Genomic DNA, 19,288 nt, shown 5'->3' with positions numbered 1-19,288 from the left:
ATTTAGAGTGTTGTGAGCAGAGATGTAAAGAACAAACACTGTTGATGTTTTAACATTATCTCTTCTACAGTGAGTGTGAAGAAATTTCCTCAAAAATATATGATACAAACACAAGTTTGTACACACACAGACATCAAGAACCAGCATATGAACTTCAAAATGGTGACAATAAACAAAATGCTTTATAGTGCAATGCATGAAAAACTCCCATCATGCAAGGATTTTTTTTTTTCCATTTCCTGTAATAGTCAAATGTAGTTAATACACCAAAGACATTTAAACCAAAAATATTCATTCATCAAAAAAATAAAGTAACCTACCATTTCTAAATTTGATTCAACATTGCAATTGCTTAAAAACAGCATCACAACTAAAAACATTAATCGTTCTTTGAATGACTAAAAGGCCCAAGAGCCCAACTAAAGCAAACACTGACCACAATTATGGCGGCAATGTTTTTTTTTCTTTTTTCTTCCAGTTGATTTCATCCAGTCAGTTGTAGTTCTTGTATTTCTCTTTTCATCAGTGATGTTGATTGTTAACATCAGGTGTTCATTACTAATCATCAATTGTCATTGCTCAATCATCATTTAATTAGTCACTTAATTATATCATTAACTTTAACTCTTTGAGGACTTGGGATTTGACTCTAGACTCGTTTGTGACTTGAAAGGAATGACTTGGTTCCTCTGGTGAAATCAGCTGCTGAGTTCATGGGTGGAACACAAATATGGCAGGACTTTTACTCTTTGGTCCCTTGACTTTCCGCCTCTGGTGATATGTTATAATTGAAAAACAAAAATCTAAAGTTCAGAATTACTCATTAATTTGACTGAAGCTGCATGTTTTTCTGTGAATCGTGATGATGAATCGAGATGAAGAACAGAAGCATCATTATGAGAAACTCCACAACATCATCATGATAATAGAGGTCAAAGGTCACCTCAGAGGTCACAGCTCGTCAAATATATTCCTTTAAAAAATATTAGTCAGCACACAACAAGAGAATGAATGAGAAATATATGATACAATAAAGTCAGACTGAATCAAGTCTATCGTAAATTAGATGATTAAACTCTTCAACAGATTATGAAAAGAAAGTACCAATATTTTGAAAGGATTTTGTGTGAAAGTGATTTGTTCTTCATTTTTGAAAAGCAATTTTTCAAAACTAAATGACCGAGTGTGTCATCATCTGAGGTGTTTCTACTATCAGTGTGTTGAAGTGTTTCTCTCTCTGCTGGAGTTTGTGTTCACTCGAGTGGAATAGAGGTTTTTGTACGAGTGTTTCATTAGATTGTATCACTGTGGTGGACTTTCGGTGGAGGAACTAAACTGCTGCTCGGTAAGTCTGTCTTTTCAATTCTCCTATATACAAATATTATAATTTAATTTAAAAAAATAAGAAAAAATAAGAAAATGGTAAAACAGCCAAAAAAAAAAAAAAAAAACATAATTAATATTTAATTGAAATTTTTGTCACATTAAGAACTGGATTATTCTCACTGAACACACAAATCTTAAGATAAAACACATTTCCATAATGTTACTCAATATGAGTTTTATCAGTTCATCTCAGGTTTGTTTTTCCTTCATTTTTACACTGTGTTCATAAATACTTCAATTTTATTATAGACTTCATACATGAAAAAAAGTGAGATTTGAATATAGATGTAGTTACTTTTGTAGTTCAGTCAATGATTTTGAATCTCAAGTTGTGTTTATAAATTAGTGATTTATAATACAAGAAAAAACATTTTAAAAATTGTGTGTACACTTTTGTTAAATTTTGGATAATTGTAAAGATAAATACAAGAGAATATATGTACTAAAATATTAGATCTTCATGTTTGGATATAAAAATAACTGCAATGAAAGCAGTCGTATTCGGACGGTAATTGTTTCTCAGGGGGACGTGAGTGATTTTCACCATATACAGGGGGTAGTTGCTGATTTTAATGCCATTCGTATCCAGATGTCGGTGTTTTTCTCTCACCACCCACGTAAAAATCCCCGGCAGAATTACATACTGTTTTTTGACAAACACCAAGATCGTGTGGTAATTTAACTGCCGTCCGAATCCACATCTCTGAGTTTACAAGAAGAAATCAATTCAAAATGTATTGTTTAAACCCTTCTTGAGCACTCCTGAACACCGAAAGATAACTGTTGCGCTTCGGTGTAATTTGCATTCATGTGTATTTATGAAATTCTGGAAAGTATTTACAAAAACAATATTTTATAACTGCTCCACCACAGCGAATGTGAGCAGAAAGAGAAGAAAAGCATGTAAACATTCAAAATGGGTCTTTATTATGGCAGCAGCTGGTATGAAGTACAATTTTAAAATGTGTATTAGGCTATATACAGTTATTATATACATAACTATATCGCGTATAATTATATACAACAATAGCACGTCTATTTTCCTATAAATAATCAAATAATAAATAGGATTATATATTATAAAGCATGATTGGAATAAAAATAATACATTTTATATAATAAGTATTTTTTAAATATATTTTACACAATAGTAAGAATTAATTTGTAAATAAAATAAAATAAAAGTTTATCTGTATGTTAAGTTTCATTTATGAGGTTTGATTTAAATGTATCTAGTGATTGTGTAGTTTGTATATTGTGCATCTGTAGTGATGTTGAATGTGATGAATGATGAGATTGTTGTGATTTTGACTGCACTCCTCATGTCTGCTGCTGAAAGTCGTGTTGAAATGCTGTGAATGCTGCAGGGCAGAAGAGTGCTGGAGCTGCAGTGTGTTTTCTTTGTGTTTGTGAATGTGTTGTGTTTGTCTCCTGCAGCTGGTCCCACACTGAAGCCCTCAGTGTCTCTGCTGCCGCCCTCTTCTCTGCAGATCTCTGGAGGTTCAGCCGCACTGCTCTGCCTGCTCAGCTCTTACTCTCCACAGGGGGCGCAGGTGAGCTGGACACTGGACGGCTCAGAGGTCACCGAGGGGGTTGTGACCAGCGCAGAGAGCGAGCAGAACGGCCGCTACAGCCGCAGTAGCGTCCTGACCCTCAGCAAAGCACGCTGGGAAGCGGGAGAGGAGTATGTCTGCAAAGTAACACATGCTGGAGCTCCTCATGAGGTCTCGTTCCACAAGAGTCTCTGTTAGTCGCCGCAGTGCTGATGTTTCTCCAGCGAGCGCTGCTCTCTCCTGAAGATGAGCCGTATCTGAGTGTCCTGTGTCAGGCAGGATTCACATGAGTCTAGTGCTGCAGCTGTAGTCATTTACAACTCAATACTGAAAGAGAGCTCTAGTGTCGAAGCACTGGCTGATCTTTCAATCTGCTGTGTTTGTTGCAACATTCAATAAAGCTTCTCAACAAACTCCATTTGTGTCTGACAACATCATTCAACTAACAGATGAAGATGCATGTAGTGTTTGTTCAGGTGTTTTCAGAAGCTCGATCAGTAGCAGTAAATCTAGTCAAATAAAGCTCTTGGGGTTTGAACATGGTCTCTGGAGACAGAGCTGCTCTATTCTGAGAGGATCACAATCACTCACCCTGACGATGCAAATGAGATTTTCAGCCCACGCTCCCAGAGTCACTGTTTGATTGGTTACATGATCTGGACTGAAACACACCAGTTTCACTTCTGCTGTAGTCAAGCAGTCCAGGTGAAAAGAAAATATATTTAAATTGTGCTTTTTTGGACATAGTATATTTAAATTATGCTATACTAAATGCATATTAAATGTATTATGTTGAAACAATAAATAAATTAAGCATATTTCAAGATATGCTTAAGATCAAGTTTTAAGCTATTTGCAATATATTTTAATATATTAAATTGTGTAAAACTGGAACCACTTCAAGTGTATTTAGTGCAATTTAAGTAAATTTATTTACAATTAATTTAAAATATCCTTTTAATACAACATTTTAATGTCATTCAATGACACTTCAATAGCATTTCAGCTCATTAGAAATGCATTAATATTAGACTAGTTTATTATTAAGTTGCTTTTTTACGGTTTTAAAAATGGTACAGTACAGTAGTAATGGTACAAAGTACAGCAGCATATATAACATCTTCACCAAAATACATAATAAATGAAAGATCAGTGAAATGCTATGGCAGAGCTCTTTTTATCCATTTGTAGAACATTTCAGTTATGCCATACTATGAATATTACATTATTGAATATAAGCATCAAAACAAAATTTTCTGAAGAAAAAAAAAAAAAACTTCGTGCAAATGGCTGAAAAAAACAAAGAAACAGAAGAGTTTATTGTCACGAGTGAATTGTCACTTTTTTTGTTTTTGAAACTTGCAGTTCAGACTCTGTATTATTTAAAGACTGCTTTATCACAGGACATGTGAAAGGGAAAAATTAATAGTTTTGCATCCGTGTTTGAATATATGTATTATAATTTGCATGCACATTAGAATTTTTAGAATTCTTGCAATTAAATATCCTCATTATAATGCTTAATCATAGTTGACTTTTTTATTTTAAATTTTATATTTTATTTTTATAATACATTAGAAGTTTATACATTGTAAGAATACACTTAGAACACACAATAACATATGCACATATAGCTATAATGTATTTATGCGGTAGTGAATTAATGTGTTATATAAAATATATTAAAATAAAACATGTTTTTCAAAATATCTTACCTTTGAAAAGCAGATTGAAGCACATGCTCATAGTGGAAATATTTAAAACAGATTACAGCGGGCCTACACATGGTTATAAAGTACTTATACATTAAACCCTATAAAACCTGAATCATTTTTCCATCTTCTTATACAAAGTGCACATAAAATATACTTTAAGTAAGAGTAAAATTAAAACGAGTAAAAAAAAAAAACGCTTGTGTTAACTTAAAAGCTCAACTAAGCATATATTTATTAGCATGGTTTTTATAAATATACTTTAATTCACTTCAAATAAGCATGTTGTGGATACAAATGTACAAATGTACTTTAAGTATATTTTTAATACATTCAATAGTATGTCTTTTCCACCCGGGAGCACACAGACAAACCCATTACCTTTCAAAGGGATAATGTATATGAACATGTCTGAAAAATCATAAAGATCTATGATTGCAAATACAGAATCAATCGTTCTGACAGTAATTGTGTAAGATTGTAAATTTGTCTGTGGGTCGAATGGAAAGCAGACAGCAGAAGTGACTGAATGTAGTCTGTTCAGTTTGATTGGCAGGGATCATTATACAGTATTACACCTAAAACATGATGATCATATTAAAACACTGACTCATTGTTCTCAGAAATACAGGATTGATGTTGATGTAATGATGTTGTGTTATGTGTGTGTGTGATCTGATCAGTGTTGTGTGTGATTGTGTTGTAGAGCAGCTGCAGTATCTCTCAGCTGTATCAGTGCAGTCACTGTGACTCTGACTGACGGACACATGTTTACTGTTTGGATAGTGGTAACTCTGACAGTAATAATCTCCTGTATCTTCAGTCTGGACTCCACTGATGGTGAGAGTGAAATCACTTCCAGATCCACTGCCACTGAATCTAGATGGAGTTCCAGTGTAACGGGTTGATGCAGCATATATGAGGAGTTTAGGAGCTTCTCCAGGTTTCTGTAAGTACCAGTGTAAGTAGTTACTATTATACACTGAACTGCTGGTTTTACAGTTTATTCTGACTTCTTGTCCTGGTTGAGCTGCTGTTATTGATGGACTCTGAGTTACAGTATACTGTCCTCTACACTCTGGGAAAAAGGAAAACAGGACACAAATTAGAATAATGTATATTTTACATTTTAAAATAATTAATAATCATTCTGAAAGTTTTACAAACCTTGTGCAAACAGTGTGAGTGTCCAGATGAGGATGATGATGTTGTTCATTGTAGTTGTTTTGTCTTGTGTGATGATGAAGATTGTGTTGTGTTCTGCTCTCAGTCATGAAGTGTTAAACTCACAGCACTATAAACACTCTCAGAGCACTGAAGCATGTGCTGACGATGCAAATTAAACACGCTCTATTTAGATCATTTACCTGAAGACGGTAGATCACACCACTGATCAGCGGTGAATATGCTGAGCATTAAACATGGACTAACTTACTGCTTAATTCATAAACATTATTAAAAAGATAATGATTTGAAGTTATTATATATTTTAAGTTGTAGCAAAGTGAAAATCACAATTGGCAGCGCTACTCTTCAGCACGATGGTAACCACTGTAAAAAAATAAAATAAAAAAAGTTTAAAAAATAAATAAATAAAATGTCACATGACTGGCAGCATTTAACACTATTTAAAACTTTTAACACTTACAGATCTCTCTCACTTATTACAATCCAGTCTGACTTTATTTGTCTTTCATACAAAACTTCTTAATATTTACAGAAGTCAAAATAAAAGCACAGATGAGTGAAATGTTATTTAAATCTAAAAATTCTAAACTAAACAGCTTTTTCAACTATACTGGGCATTATTTAATCAAAATTAAGTTAGCAAATAAAACAACATTTTATCTTTATGTCTTTGACTTACTTTTGCATTTATGAATTTGAAAAGGTCACAGGCTTCATTTTTAAAATGCATATATGATCGGATCCTAAATGATGTAGGATTCATCCTAAAAGTGAGGAACAAACTGTGATTTTCAAAGGCAAAAATTATGTGAAATTATGTGAAAATAGTTTTATCTGTACAAAAGAGCATTCATACAAACTAGTACACATACTGTATATACCATCAAAATAATGTAACATTGTTTATAAAAATTGTAAACATTAAAAAATAAATAAAATAAGGTAAAAATAGACAATCACAATATTCATTAATTTTATGCTTTTTGAAAATTACATCACAGGTATTAATCATTTCCTGAATATGAACCCATTTGGATTTTCTTGTCCATGTTGATGAATGCTGTACTTCTGAACCATAAAGTCATATTTATGGCCATTCTGTAGGTTGATGTGTTTGATTCAATCACATAGTGCTTGTAATTAAAATGAACTGAGATTTATAAAGATTAATGCATTTAGAAACTTTTTTTGTGTGTGTGCGCATTGTTTTTTTAGTTTTTTTTTTTTTTTTGTTCTTTTTGATTTTTATAAATCACTCATAGAGAATTTCTGAAAATTATATGCATGTCTTTATGAATGAGGCCCCAGAACTCAAGCTCATATTTGATAATCAAATGTCACTCAGTGAACCATGAAAACACCTGCAGATGAAGGAAATTATGAACCTCAAACACTGAAACATTTCCTCAGATCTCTATTGGTTCTCTGTGTGTTGACTCTGTGTAGTTTGACTGTATCATGAAGCTCCTGTGAGGACGCTGAACATCTGCTGATGGAGCTGCTCTATTCTGAGAGGAACAGAATCACTCAGATATGAGTTTGACTGTTTGACTCTTTATTCTCTGAAATGAGTCAGTTGAGTCGGACTAATGGAGAGATGAGGTTACAGTAAAATTTGATTATATTTTCTTGGTATTATCACACCCTCTGCCACTTTTTAACTCCAGCACCAGACGTCACACTCACCTGAACTCTGATGTGATTCTTCTCAGGTGTTTATTCTCATCAGCCTAATTAGAATGGCCTATTTAATAGTGATGCAAAGTTCAATTCATTTCTGCGAACCGGTTCTTTTCAGACAGATCGGCTCATTGAAAGCAGATTCATCGGTTCCTGACGTCATCAAGCAATAACGTTTCTATGCATTTCTTTACTATCAGCTCAGTGCCATGTTGTATCATTGAAAAATTTAAATAAGTAATTTGTGTCAACACATACCGGAACATTAAAAAAATAAAGTTATTTGTGTGAAAGCATATTGCTGATTATTTCCATATAATTCATGTAAGTTAATGGAGTTTGTGGTCACAGTTTCATCCTTTATATCAGATACGACTGACTGACCAATATTGACTAGCCTACAGTTTGGATAAGATTCCTAAAAGTTTCACACCTACAGCACACATTACAGACATTGATGCACAAACGTGGATATGTTCTACATGTCTACAGTATAAAGGATGAGTAAACCAGTCTTATAAACTCCTTGATTTCGCTTAAGCAACTTTAAACATAATATGCATGCACAATAAACTATAGTAAAAATTATTTACATCACTCGACAGAAAGGTTTTTGCAGGTTTTAATAAAATGTAAATTAATAACAGTCATAATAAGCATATTTCCAGTACGCACCACAGGCTTGCACAGTATTGTCAACTCACTCATCACAATCTTCGGTAATCATCAGCAAACTTCGACAGTTGGTTGAATCGGCTCATTCGGTTCTTTTTGAGTTGGACGTGCTACTTTGGCTGTGTGTCCTACGTCATCAACCCGGAACTAAAGTTTGATTCAGTTCAATTTATGAACCAGTTACTTCCTGAGAACCGTCTCAAAGAACGATTTGTTCAAGAACCGAACACCGCTACTATTTAAACCCTGAGCGTTTGTTCACTCAGTGTGAAGTGTTGCTTGTTTCACATACTACACTCTTGGTTTTATGACTCTGGATTTTGAAAGCTTTAGATTCAGATTTTAATCGGCCCCTGCGTGTCGTTTACTTCTCTGCCTGTTTGTTGTGTGTTTGACCGTCGCCTGGTTTTGACCACTCTGTCCTTGTTTCTCCTAATAAATATCTGCTTCACAACTATATCATTGAGTCGCTCGAAGACTAAAAAGACATTTTTAAAGAAAAGAAGAGCTAAAAAAATGTTTCACATGCACTCAGTGTGGAAAGAGTTTTCCATACAAAGGAAGTCTTAAACTTCACATGAGGATCCACACTGGAGAAAGACCATTCACATGTTATCAGTGTGGAAAGACATTTCATAGGGCGTCAAACCTGAAGACGCACCAAACAGTTCATACGAAGGAGAAACTGTATTCATGTTCTGTATGTGGAAAGAGTTTTCATTGCGGTATAGTTTACAAGCACATGAGAAAATACATACTGGTGTGAGAGAGTACATATGCTTTGAGTGTAGGAAGACTTTTGTTTCAGCTAAACATTTAAAACAGCAGAAAGAAACCTTACCAATATCCACACTATGACAGGAGATTCAGGCAGTCAGCATGTCTGAGGACACATGAGAGGATTCACACAGGTGTGATCAGTGCGGGAAGAGTTTCACACAGTCATCAAACCTTAAAGGGGTCATATAATGCCATTTTTGTACAAGCTAATATGATTCTTTAGGGTCTAAATTGAAAGTTTGTAATATACTTTAATTAAAAATTCTCATTAGTATTGTAAGAAAACAATCAATTTACCTGCTCAAAAACAGCTCTGTTTTCAGCACACCGTTTTAGTGCGTGTGTTTTTAAATGTTAATGAGCTTTGCTCGCCCGCCTCTGTTCTGTGGGGCGTTTTGACACAACACACGTGGAGTGTTGCCTTGACAACAGTTGAGGGTATATTTTGAAGAATGGCAGCGAGTCTCTGAGGATACTGTGCAACCGTATCAATTCGAACCGGAGTCGGACCCGGAACAGGTAACAGATAACATAACTTATTCTGGCATAATATTGAAAAACATCAATTAGAGTATTTATAGTCTTGAATCATATGCATTTGCAGGATGTAAACAGTATTTTGCAGGTATTGTGTTACCATTAATTTTCATGCAGTTATAACTGTTTTTTATTTATTGAAATTTTTTACATTACTTCTTAACAGACACCGTTATAAACCATCTACAAAAGTAAGCTTAGTGTAGTGTTATCATGTTAACTTTAATACCTGCGTACACAGTTTGTAATAACACAATAACCATAACGTTTTGTTCATTATAAACGTGGGATTATTAATTATATTGAGAATGTCGTAAATAGAAAACATGCATGTACCCTGAATGTAAACATTAGCCACATACATCGTGAAGCGTGCTAGCGATTTGCAAAGATTAATATAAAGGTTAATTAAACGTTACACTCACTTCTTCTGGAGGTTCAGCAGGAACACGAATAGTTGGTACCGATTCTTTTTTCAGGAGCAGCTTCTTAGCAAAACCAGCTTTATACTGACCTTCATTTATAAAGCAGTCTGGTGAAAATGATTCGCGCAAACATGAAAACATTGACGTTGCTCGTGGGGAATATTCCTTCAAAAGCAAAAGTCAGCCACTGTGTCTTCAGCGGTTCGGACTTAGGAACATCAAAATGACTGCTGTGTTCATTATTGCACCCGAGAACAGAACACCACAATCGCTAGACGCCATTCTGCTCATAGACAGCTCCAGCGTATATCAACAATGACGCGCGGACTATGATTGACAGCTCGCTCACGAGCAAGGGCGGGTCTGTGTTGAAACACTGCTGTCAATCAACCATCGTGGGAGGGGCGTCCGACCGTGTGGCGTCACACGGTCGAACGGCTTGATTTGAGACAGGGTAAAACAAATAAGGAGATTAAAAAAAAAACACTGGATGGATTTTTAGCATTTTATGATGGTTGTGTACAGGCACTGCTAACACACATTTCAGTACAATCAACTTGTAAAAGTGCATGTACCATTATATGACCCCTTTAAGGAACACATGAACATCCACACCAGAGAGAAACTTTACACATGTAATCAATGCAGCAAAACATTTTTGTGGGCTTCAGACCTGAAGAAACACATGAGAGTTCATACAAAGGAGAAACCACATTCATGTCATTTGTGTGGAAAGAGTTTTTCAGAAAATACACACTGCTGTAAGAGAGTACATGTGCTTTGAGTGTGAAAAGACCTTTACTTCAGTAAACTGTTTAAAACTGCATGAGCGGATCCACACTGGAGAAAAACCTTACAAGTGTTCACCCTGTGACAAGCGATTCAGTCGGTCAGAAACTCTGTAAAGACATGAAAGAATCCACACTGGAAAGAAACCGTATCACTGCACTGCATGTGGGAAGCGTTTCAATCATTCATCTTCTCTACACAGGCATACAAAAAACAATCACAGTAAGTAGATCATCTTCAGAACCAGTACTTTCTGATGCCGCGTCCTCACCAACTAATGCATCAAGCAATAAAATATCATCTGGATAAATCTGTCCTAACCAGTCATTACAAGCGACAAGACAAATAAATATTATCTAAAGTTTTCACAATGAATAAAGTTCATGTTCATCTTCAAAACCAGCAGATCCAACTGTGAGATTCAGATCAGAGAGTTCCTCCCTAAAGAACAATTTCAAAAAGTTTTATTCTTGTGTATCATTTTGCTTCATGATATTAATGATATCATTGTGCGTTTCATATTATGTTCAATTGTCTTATAATGCCAACCTGGTCTCATGACAAAAACGTACCTGGGGGCACTTTTTAGCAGGACGCGAAATATGTACCAATAAGTGCATTTCACTGCAGTTTCCAAAAGAAATGTCCACTGAGTGGCACTAAAGTGTATTTGCTTGTTTGTTTTGTTTCCCTGGAACAGATGAACGTACATATGGTATGTTTTATGGTAAAGGCTTGAGGGTATACAGATGTACAGTACTGTACAATAATTAGTTTTTGCACTATTGTAAGGGGTAGTGTAGGGTTTGGTAGGTGTACACGTTAATAAAACACGATCTAATAGGTAGAAATGTAATTTAATTGATTTTTTAAAATAACGGACCATCTGCACTACACCTAAACCTACCTGATAGTATATGAACAAAAGCGAATGTGACGTAAAAATGCAATCACAAGCATGTCGTTTCAGCTTGTTATTCGATCTGTCAGCTTTCAGCGAGTCATGTTTTTCTCGGGATTTGTGCCAGAGATTTTCATGCTACCGAGCAAGCTTGTTACAAACGGTGTTGTGTCCATTTGTGCTACCCTGTTGTGTACACCTACCCCAACCCTAAACCTACCCTTACTGTATTAAAAATGCAGTGTTGGTAGCATAATCTGATAGGTAGCATTATTTGTCAGAACACTAGAAAACAAAACATATGGAGCTGTAATCATAACTGTGTATGAAAACGATTAAAAGTACTCACTGTTTTACCACCTCTAGTAAAAAACTAAAATAAAATACACTTACAATTTGTTTTTGCATAAAATGTATCAAGCTAATTGTATCTTTCCAACTGTTTGTATATGTGATAATATGAAGACATTTGTTTATAATGTGTTTTCGTTATTTGCAATCCAGAATTGAGATCTCTCTTGCACTATAGTGCTGTGCGTTTAATCTTATTTTATTTCCAATTTCGGCTTCTATGAATTTTGAAAAAAGACATTTGAGTTAAAGTGATATATTGGAGAAAATCTGATGTGTCGGTATATTGGATCCATGCATTAGTTCTTAAAGTGACAGCAGCCTGATAAACCTGCAGCTGTCTGTATTATTAATGATAATCAAAAAACAAAAGAAAAAGATAAACATCACTTTCTAATCTTGACTGAATGGCTTTAGCAGCTTTAATTAGCATTAATCCAACAGGTTTATACAGTGAAGACAATATAGTGTTATTTTTCATTCGATTGATTTATTCAGTTTCTTTTGTTATTTACCTGAGTACTACTGTTAGACCTTGGTGTTTGTTTGTTTTTTAGTATCAACATTATATATAAACTGTTTATATATAAATCTTAAACACTAAAAATGCTTTAATATGCATGCATCTTTTTTTTTTTTCAAAAATATGTTTTATATTCATTTGTATGACAATAGTCATTTTTTCAAACATGCTGTTTCTCTTCTATAGATTTGTACATTTCAGAATGTGAAGCCAATCAAACAACAACAACAAAAAGTGTAGTTTAAAATATTCCAGCGGTCCCCCAGAGTGAGGTTTTTTTAGGCGACCGTTATTTTAGAACGTTTCCCCTTAATGTTTCCATGGCGACGCGTCATGATTGTCACGTGACACACCGCTGCCACAATAACACTGTATGACAGATGGATCGCTTTTATTTCCTTTTTCCTTTTTTATTCAAAATATTCATAAACTTGCTTACCGTATAATCAACTATTTGATATTCCGATTCACAAATATGTGCAAATGAGAGTGTTTTATCATTTAAAAACAGTTCTAAATGATCTTGATAGTGATCTGTAATGTGAGATGGGCGCCGCCATGTTTGTTCGCTCTGCAGTTCAGAGAGTCCTGTCAGTCGGATTTACATCACGTCAATTCATCAATAATAAATACCATATGTGGGACCCAGAGCCATGGAGAAACAGAGTTGCGACACTCCCATAGGCTTCCATAGGAACTTAGGAATGTGGAAGTAAAGCGTGTCATGGAGCAGCAAATAGTTCCAAACCGATAGTTTCAGCATTGAAGCCCATTCATTTCAATGCTTCTCAATCACAGTCGCTAGAAAGTTGAGGAAATTACAGCATTTTTTGCCATTTTAACGCATTAGTTTACCTTTCGGAAATCTGACCAGTAGTTGTATTTTATGAAACGCGTTATAGTTAATGTTTATTTTTAGATAATAGGCAGTATATGCTATATTTGCAGTTAGATAATGTGAGAAACACCTTAATAGCAGATGCTAGTTGATGCTAGTTGTTTTACGTCTTTCTGTAATCTTTCTCTCGATGAAGGAAGTTGAATTAACCCCATTAATTTCAATGTCTTTGGAGCATTTTCACTCGTAAGTTGATGAAATAACTACTTTTTTAAATATTTTAACGCCTTAGCTGACCTATTCTTGAAGTAAGGAATAATTGACGACAGGCCGTTGGATTATTAGAAGAATAATGCACACCCGAGGTGGTGATGCGGTCACGACGCGAAGCATTATTTTTCTAATAATTCAACGGACCGAAGTCAATTATTCCTCTTATACTACGGTTGCAACACTAACAGATGATTATCATTACAACTACATAACAACCAACTACTGAACACTTCCTCTGGGCTTTTGAGCTGTAACAAATATGTTCAAAAAACACATGGTTACAACAACCAGAGAAAAAAAGGAGAAAAAAAACTACTAACACAGAAGTCAAGGCTCAAGAGCCCAACTAAAGCAGACACTGATCTCTAACATGGTTACTTCAAATGAAAATAAATCAACATCTAAACCTTAGTTAATTCTCAATAAGATCTTCTGTAGATGTCTGACAGAAATAAAGTCAGTCTGGTTATTAATAAGTGGAGCTGGTGATGCTGTTTGTGGGGTTGTTTAATCAGATCTTGAGATTTAATGTATTTTATTTCAGTTGATTTCATCTAAGCATGTGTCTAAAGTCAGTTGTTGTTCTTGTGTTTCTCTTTCTGTCAGTGATTCTGTTTGTTAACAGCAGGTGTTCATCACTAATGCTCAATCAGCACTTAATTAATCACTTAATTACTTAACTGCAATGTATATCTTATTTTACTGAACTCAACTGAAATAAGTTCAGAGCACTCATCACTATTAGTTTTAAAAAACTTAAATGTTTTAAGGCAATCAGTTTCCTCAAACTTTTGAGTTACCCTAACTTGTTGGGTTTTACAGTGTAGTGGATAAAAGTTTAAAATTTCTCTGTTTAAACATTTGTTATGTTCTCTATGTTCTATTGTGAATAAAATATTGGCTTATGTGATTTGAAAGTGTTTTAGTTTTCATTTTATTCAAAAAAAATATATAATAAAATGTCCCAACATTTCCAGAATTCGGGTTGTATTATTATTATTATTATTATTATTATTATTATTATTATTATTATTTCCTTTGTCTGAGTTGCAAGATTTCAGGTCTGACGATAAAAGCCCATGCATGGGCGACTGGATTTTTCAAGGGTTGTTCTGGAAATGGCAGTGGGGGGACGAAATAGGGACGTTCGCAAACTGGCTCGAACGAATGTCCTCAGAACATCCAAAGTGGACCAAATCCGGACATCCTCAAAAAGTCCACCAGCGAACGTTACAAAGCAGACCAAATCCGGCGTTATGCACATTTTGACTCCCTTCTAAATTATTATCTCCCTCATTGAAATCGCTACCTGATTGCCTAATACTAACCCCACCACTAATCCTAACCCCTCCCCCACACCTAACTCTAAACCTAAACCTACTAATACTAGGGGGGTAATAATCTGGCGGGGGTCAGAATTCGGCACAACACCGGACATCCTCAAAATTTCTGCCAGTGAATGTTACAAAGCGGACTAAATCTGGACATCCTCAAAACGTCCGCCAGTGAATGTTACATGTGAACATATCCACCTCAAGGAGGGTTATAAAACATTATAAATATTTATTTTTTTCATTTTTTTTTCCAGGTCACTGAAATTACTGGATTCTTCATATCATGAGTGTAGACCATTTAAAAAAATTGTAAAAAGGACTAGTTTCATTATTCGTAAAAATATTAGGTAACACTTTATTTTGAATAGTGTCCCAACAGATATCCTACAGACTATAAGTAACTTTGCAAATACATGTCAACTTAGTCTAACCCTAACCCTACCAGTCTACTAATAGTCTACTAACATTACTTATAGTCAACACAATATGTTAAAGGCACCAACAAAATAAAGTGAAACCAAATATTATTACTATCATCTAAAAATCAGTTTTACTGTATTTAAAGTTGATTTTATGTGTAACGGGGCGACTGGGACAAAAGGCGTGCGGATCCATATGCAAGCTTTTATTTAAAGACATGGTCACAAAACAGGCAATGGTCAAACAATGGCAAACAGGTATATTTTGGGCAAGACACAAGAGTAGTCCAGTAAACAGATGAGGGTCAATCAACGGTGAACGTAATCCAGAGGACAAGGCAAACGGGGCAATCCAAACAGATAGACAATGACGGCAATACAAAGAGATAATCCAAGACAGGCTATAATTCCAGGGCAGGCAGCAGAAAGACGAGATAAACAGACTAGAATACAAGACTCAGGTAACCAGACTATGAACAAGACTAAACTAGAATCAGGAAACTTGGAATGGCTCCGTAATGTAGCTACCACTAGGAGAGCGATAAACGCTAAATGATACTCGATGATTTGAAAAGGATCTGAGTGGGTGTGATATAGTGTGTGTAATTGGCTACAGGTGAGTGTGTGATCAATGAAATGTCGCATGGGAAATGTAGTCCAAGGTAACGTGAAGCAGTCTGTGTAGTGTGAGAGTCAATATTATGGAAGGGCGACCTCTGGTTGTACTCGGATGGAAGGCCACGGACCGGATTCGTGATATTGTGTCCATTGTGGTCTTTTTAATGTTGAATCCTAAATCATTAACTAGTCTATTTCTTCATGACAATGAATGATCGTTTACCATTTTATTGCTAACATTTGGCATAAACATTTTGTGAAGCTTTTAAATGGGTTGATTTGTGAATATTATACAATTTTTCATGCTTGAGTCACATACAGACTTCAACATTCAGCATGCAAACACAAAAATGGTAACAATTAAATTGTATTCGTTTCTACTAATTGTAATAATAACAATTTTATTTGCTCTTTTGTTGTGCTATTACTGACATAAGACAGCAAATAAAATTGGTGGCAAAACAACAACAAAAAAAAAACAACAACAGTAAAACAAAGCAATTGCACAATTTATTCATGCCGCAATGCACTCTGCAAGTCACTACTTCTGAGTAGCCATGTAGTAAATGATCAAGTACCCCTACAGTTCTTTTGTAGCTACTAGAACTCTTGTGTAAATGAGCTATACTAACTAAACATTTGTCAGTACAAATTATTATTCCTATTTCACTTTATTTCGTTTTTTTTTTTTTTTTTTTTAAGGCAATCAGTTTTGCCTAACTAATTTTATTTTAGGAGCAGCACCTGAAAAGGTGAGATTTCCACTACGGCTTAAACGAGACCGTGGAACATTAAAAGCAAGTTCTGAGAAGAGTACGGATGGTGTTGAGATTGATAAGAATGTCCTTTATATACTCAGGAACCTGACTGTGCAATGCTTTGTACACAAAAATTAACACTTTGTATTGGATTTTATAATTTACAGGTAACCGGTGAAGAGATATCAACAATTTTCAACAATGATCCAGTTTTCTGGTATTAGTTAAAAGTCTTGCCGCCAAATTTTGAATATACTGAAGACGTAGACGTATACTCTCCAGTAGAAGCTTCTGTTAGCGCCCTCACCAGGTAAGGCAACACACATATTATATTTAGAAGCACTGTTTTTAACACTGCCAGTGGCCACAGTATTGTCAATGGTCTTCAAAAAACACTTTCAAGATCAATTGGTCATAATAAGACTACACAATCTTCATATACAGCTGATACAGAATATGGATACGGACATTCATCTATTTGCATATAACATCTCTTGGACACTGGGCATTTACAGATATATATATAAAAAAAAAGAGATCTGTTTGCGTAACATCAAATTCTCTATTGTGGAAACTGCTGTGTTTCTTACAAATTTACCATATTAACTGCAAATTTACAGAAATTTCTGAAATGAGTGCCGTATATGTTTAGTTAGTACAGTGAGGAAAATAAGTATTTGAACACCCTGCTATTTTGCAAGTTCTCCCACTTAGAGATCATGGAGGGGTCTGAAATTGTCATCGTAGGTGCATGTCCACTGTGAGAGACATAATTAAAAAAAAAAAATCCAGAAATCACAATGTATGATTTTTTAACTATTTATTTGTATGATACAGCTGCAAATAAGTATTTGAACACCTGTCTATCAGCTAGAATTCTGACCCTCAAAGACCTGTTAGTCTGCCTTTAAAATGTCCACCTAAACTCCATTTATTATCCTAAATTAGATGCACCTGTTTGAGGTCGTTAGCTGCATAAAGACACCTGTCCACCCCATACAATCAGTAAGAATCCAACTACTAACATGGCCAAGACCAAAGAGCTGTCCAAAGACACTAGAGTCAAAATTGTACACCTCCACAAGGCTGGAAAGGGCTACGGGGAAATTGCCAAGCAGCTTGGTGAAAAAAGGTCCACTGTTGGAGCAATCATTAGAAAATGGAAGAAGCTAAACATGACTGTTAATCTCCCTCGGACTGGGGCTCCATGCAAGAACACCATCCCTACTGTGAAGCATGGGGTGGTAGCATCATGCTTTGGGGTGTTTTTCTGCACATGGGACAGGGCGACTGCACTGTATTAAGGAGAGGATGACCGGGGCCATGTATTGTGAGATTTTGGGGAACAACCTCCTTCCCTCAGTTAGAGCATTGAAGATGGGTCGAGGCTGGGTCTTCCAACATGACAACGACCAAGCACACAGCCAGGATAACCGAGGAGTGGCTCTGTAAGAAGCATATCAAGGTTCTGGCGTGGCCTAGCCAGTCTCCAGACCTAAACCCAATAGAGAATCTTTGGAGGGAGCTCAAACTCCGTGTTTCTCAGCGACAGGCCAGAAACCTGACTGATCTAGAGAAGATCTGTGTGGAGGAGTGGGCCAAAATCCCTCCTGCAGTGTGTGCAAACCTGGTGAAAAACTACAGGAAACGTTTGACCTCTGAAATTGCAAACAAAGGCTACTGTACCAAATATTAACATTGATTTTCTCAGGTGTTCAAATACTTATTTGCAGCTGTATCATACAAATAAATAGTTAAAAATCATACATTGTGATTTCTGGATTTTTTTTAATTATGTCTCTCACAGTGGACATGCACCTACGATGACAATTTCAGACCCTCCATGATTTCTAAGTGGGAGAACTTGCAAAATAGCAGGGTGTTCAAATACTTATTTTCCTCACTGTATATGTATGCTTTCTCAGTAACACAACAGTACAGGTATGAGCAAAGACAAAGAAGCAACCACATAGTTTTACCTTCCATATCTAATGTGGTTTGATGTTGTCTAATTTGATTTAATGGGCTGTAATATTTGTAACAGGGCCTAATTTTTTGATGGTCTGTCTAACTATCTCACTTTTTCTGACAGTAAAACCTTCTAAACTAAAGTTGTCTTACGTTCAGACAAGCTTTTGTCAAGCCAACATTAACTTTTTTTTACAATAAACTTCACCATCTATTTATTTTGTGTTATTAGTGTTTGTTCACTGATCAGTGTTGTGTGTGATTGTGTTGTAGAGCAGCTGCAGTATCTCTCAGCTGTATCAGTGCAGTCACTGTGACTCTGACTGACGGAGGTTTTTGTATGACTCTTTATCACTGTGTGAACACCCAGCTATTACTGATCCAGTTTATAGCCATACAGTAATAATCTCCTGTATCTTCAGTCTGGACTCCGCTGATGGTCAGACTGAAATCAGTTCCATGATCGGCTCCATTTCCTCTGAATCTTGATGGAGTTCCAGTATGAAGGGTATTAATGTAGTACACTACAAGTTTAGGAGCTTCTCCAGGTTTCTGTAAGTACCAAGAGAAACAGTTCTTA

At 35.4% G+C, this 19,288-nt stretch overlaps 2 gene segments (V, D, J or C); both read left to right on the top strand.

Annotated features, from left to right (window-relative positions):
- LOC131534752 (Ig kappa chain V-III region MOPC 63-like) overlaps nt 1-3,357 on the top strand; it is a 105,023-nt gene extending 101,666 nt beyond the window's left edge. Inside the window, 2 exon segments of the V gene segment in view lie at nt 1,313-1,345; nt 2,824-3,357. Coding sequence covers nt 1,313-1,345; nt 2,824-3,137 — 347 coding nt within the window.
- Nucleotides 1-19,288, top strand: part of LOC131534753 (Ig kappa chain V-III region MOPC 63-like) — a 274,184-nt gene that overhangs the window by 95,643 nt on the left and 159,253 nt on the right.

Source organism: Onychostoma macrolepis, chromosome 25 (assembly GCF_012432095.1).
Source record: "Onychostoma macrolepis isolate SWU-2019 chromosome 25, ASM1243209v1, whole genome shotgun sequence".
Lineage (NCBI taxonomy): Eukaryota > Metazoa > Chordata > Actinopteri > Cypriniformes > Cyprinidae > Onychostoma > Onychostoma macrolepis.
Note: the sequence above shows the minus strand (reverse complement) of the source record. Positions and strands in the feature narration are given on the sequence as shown.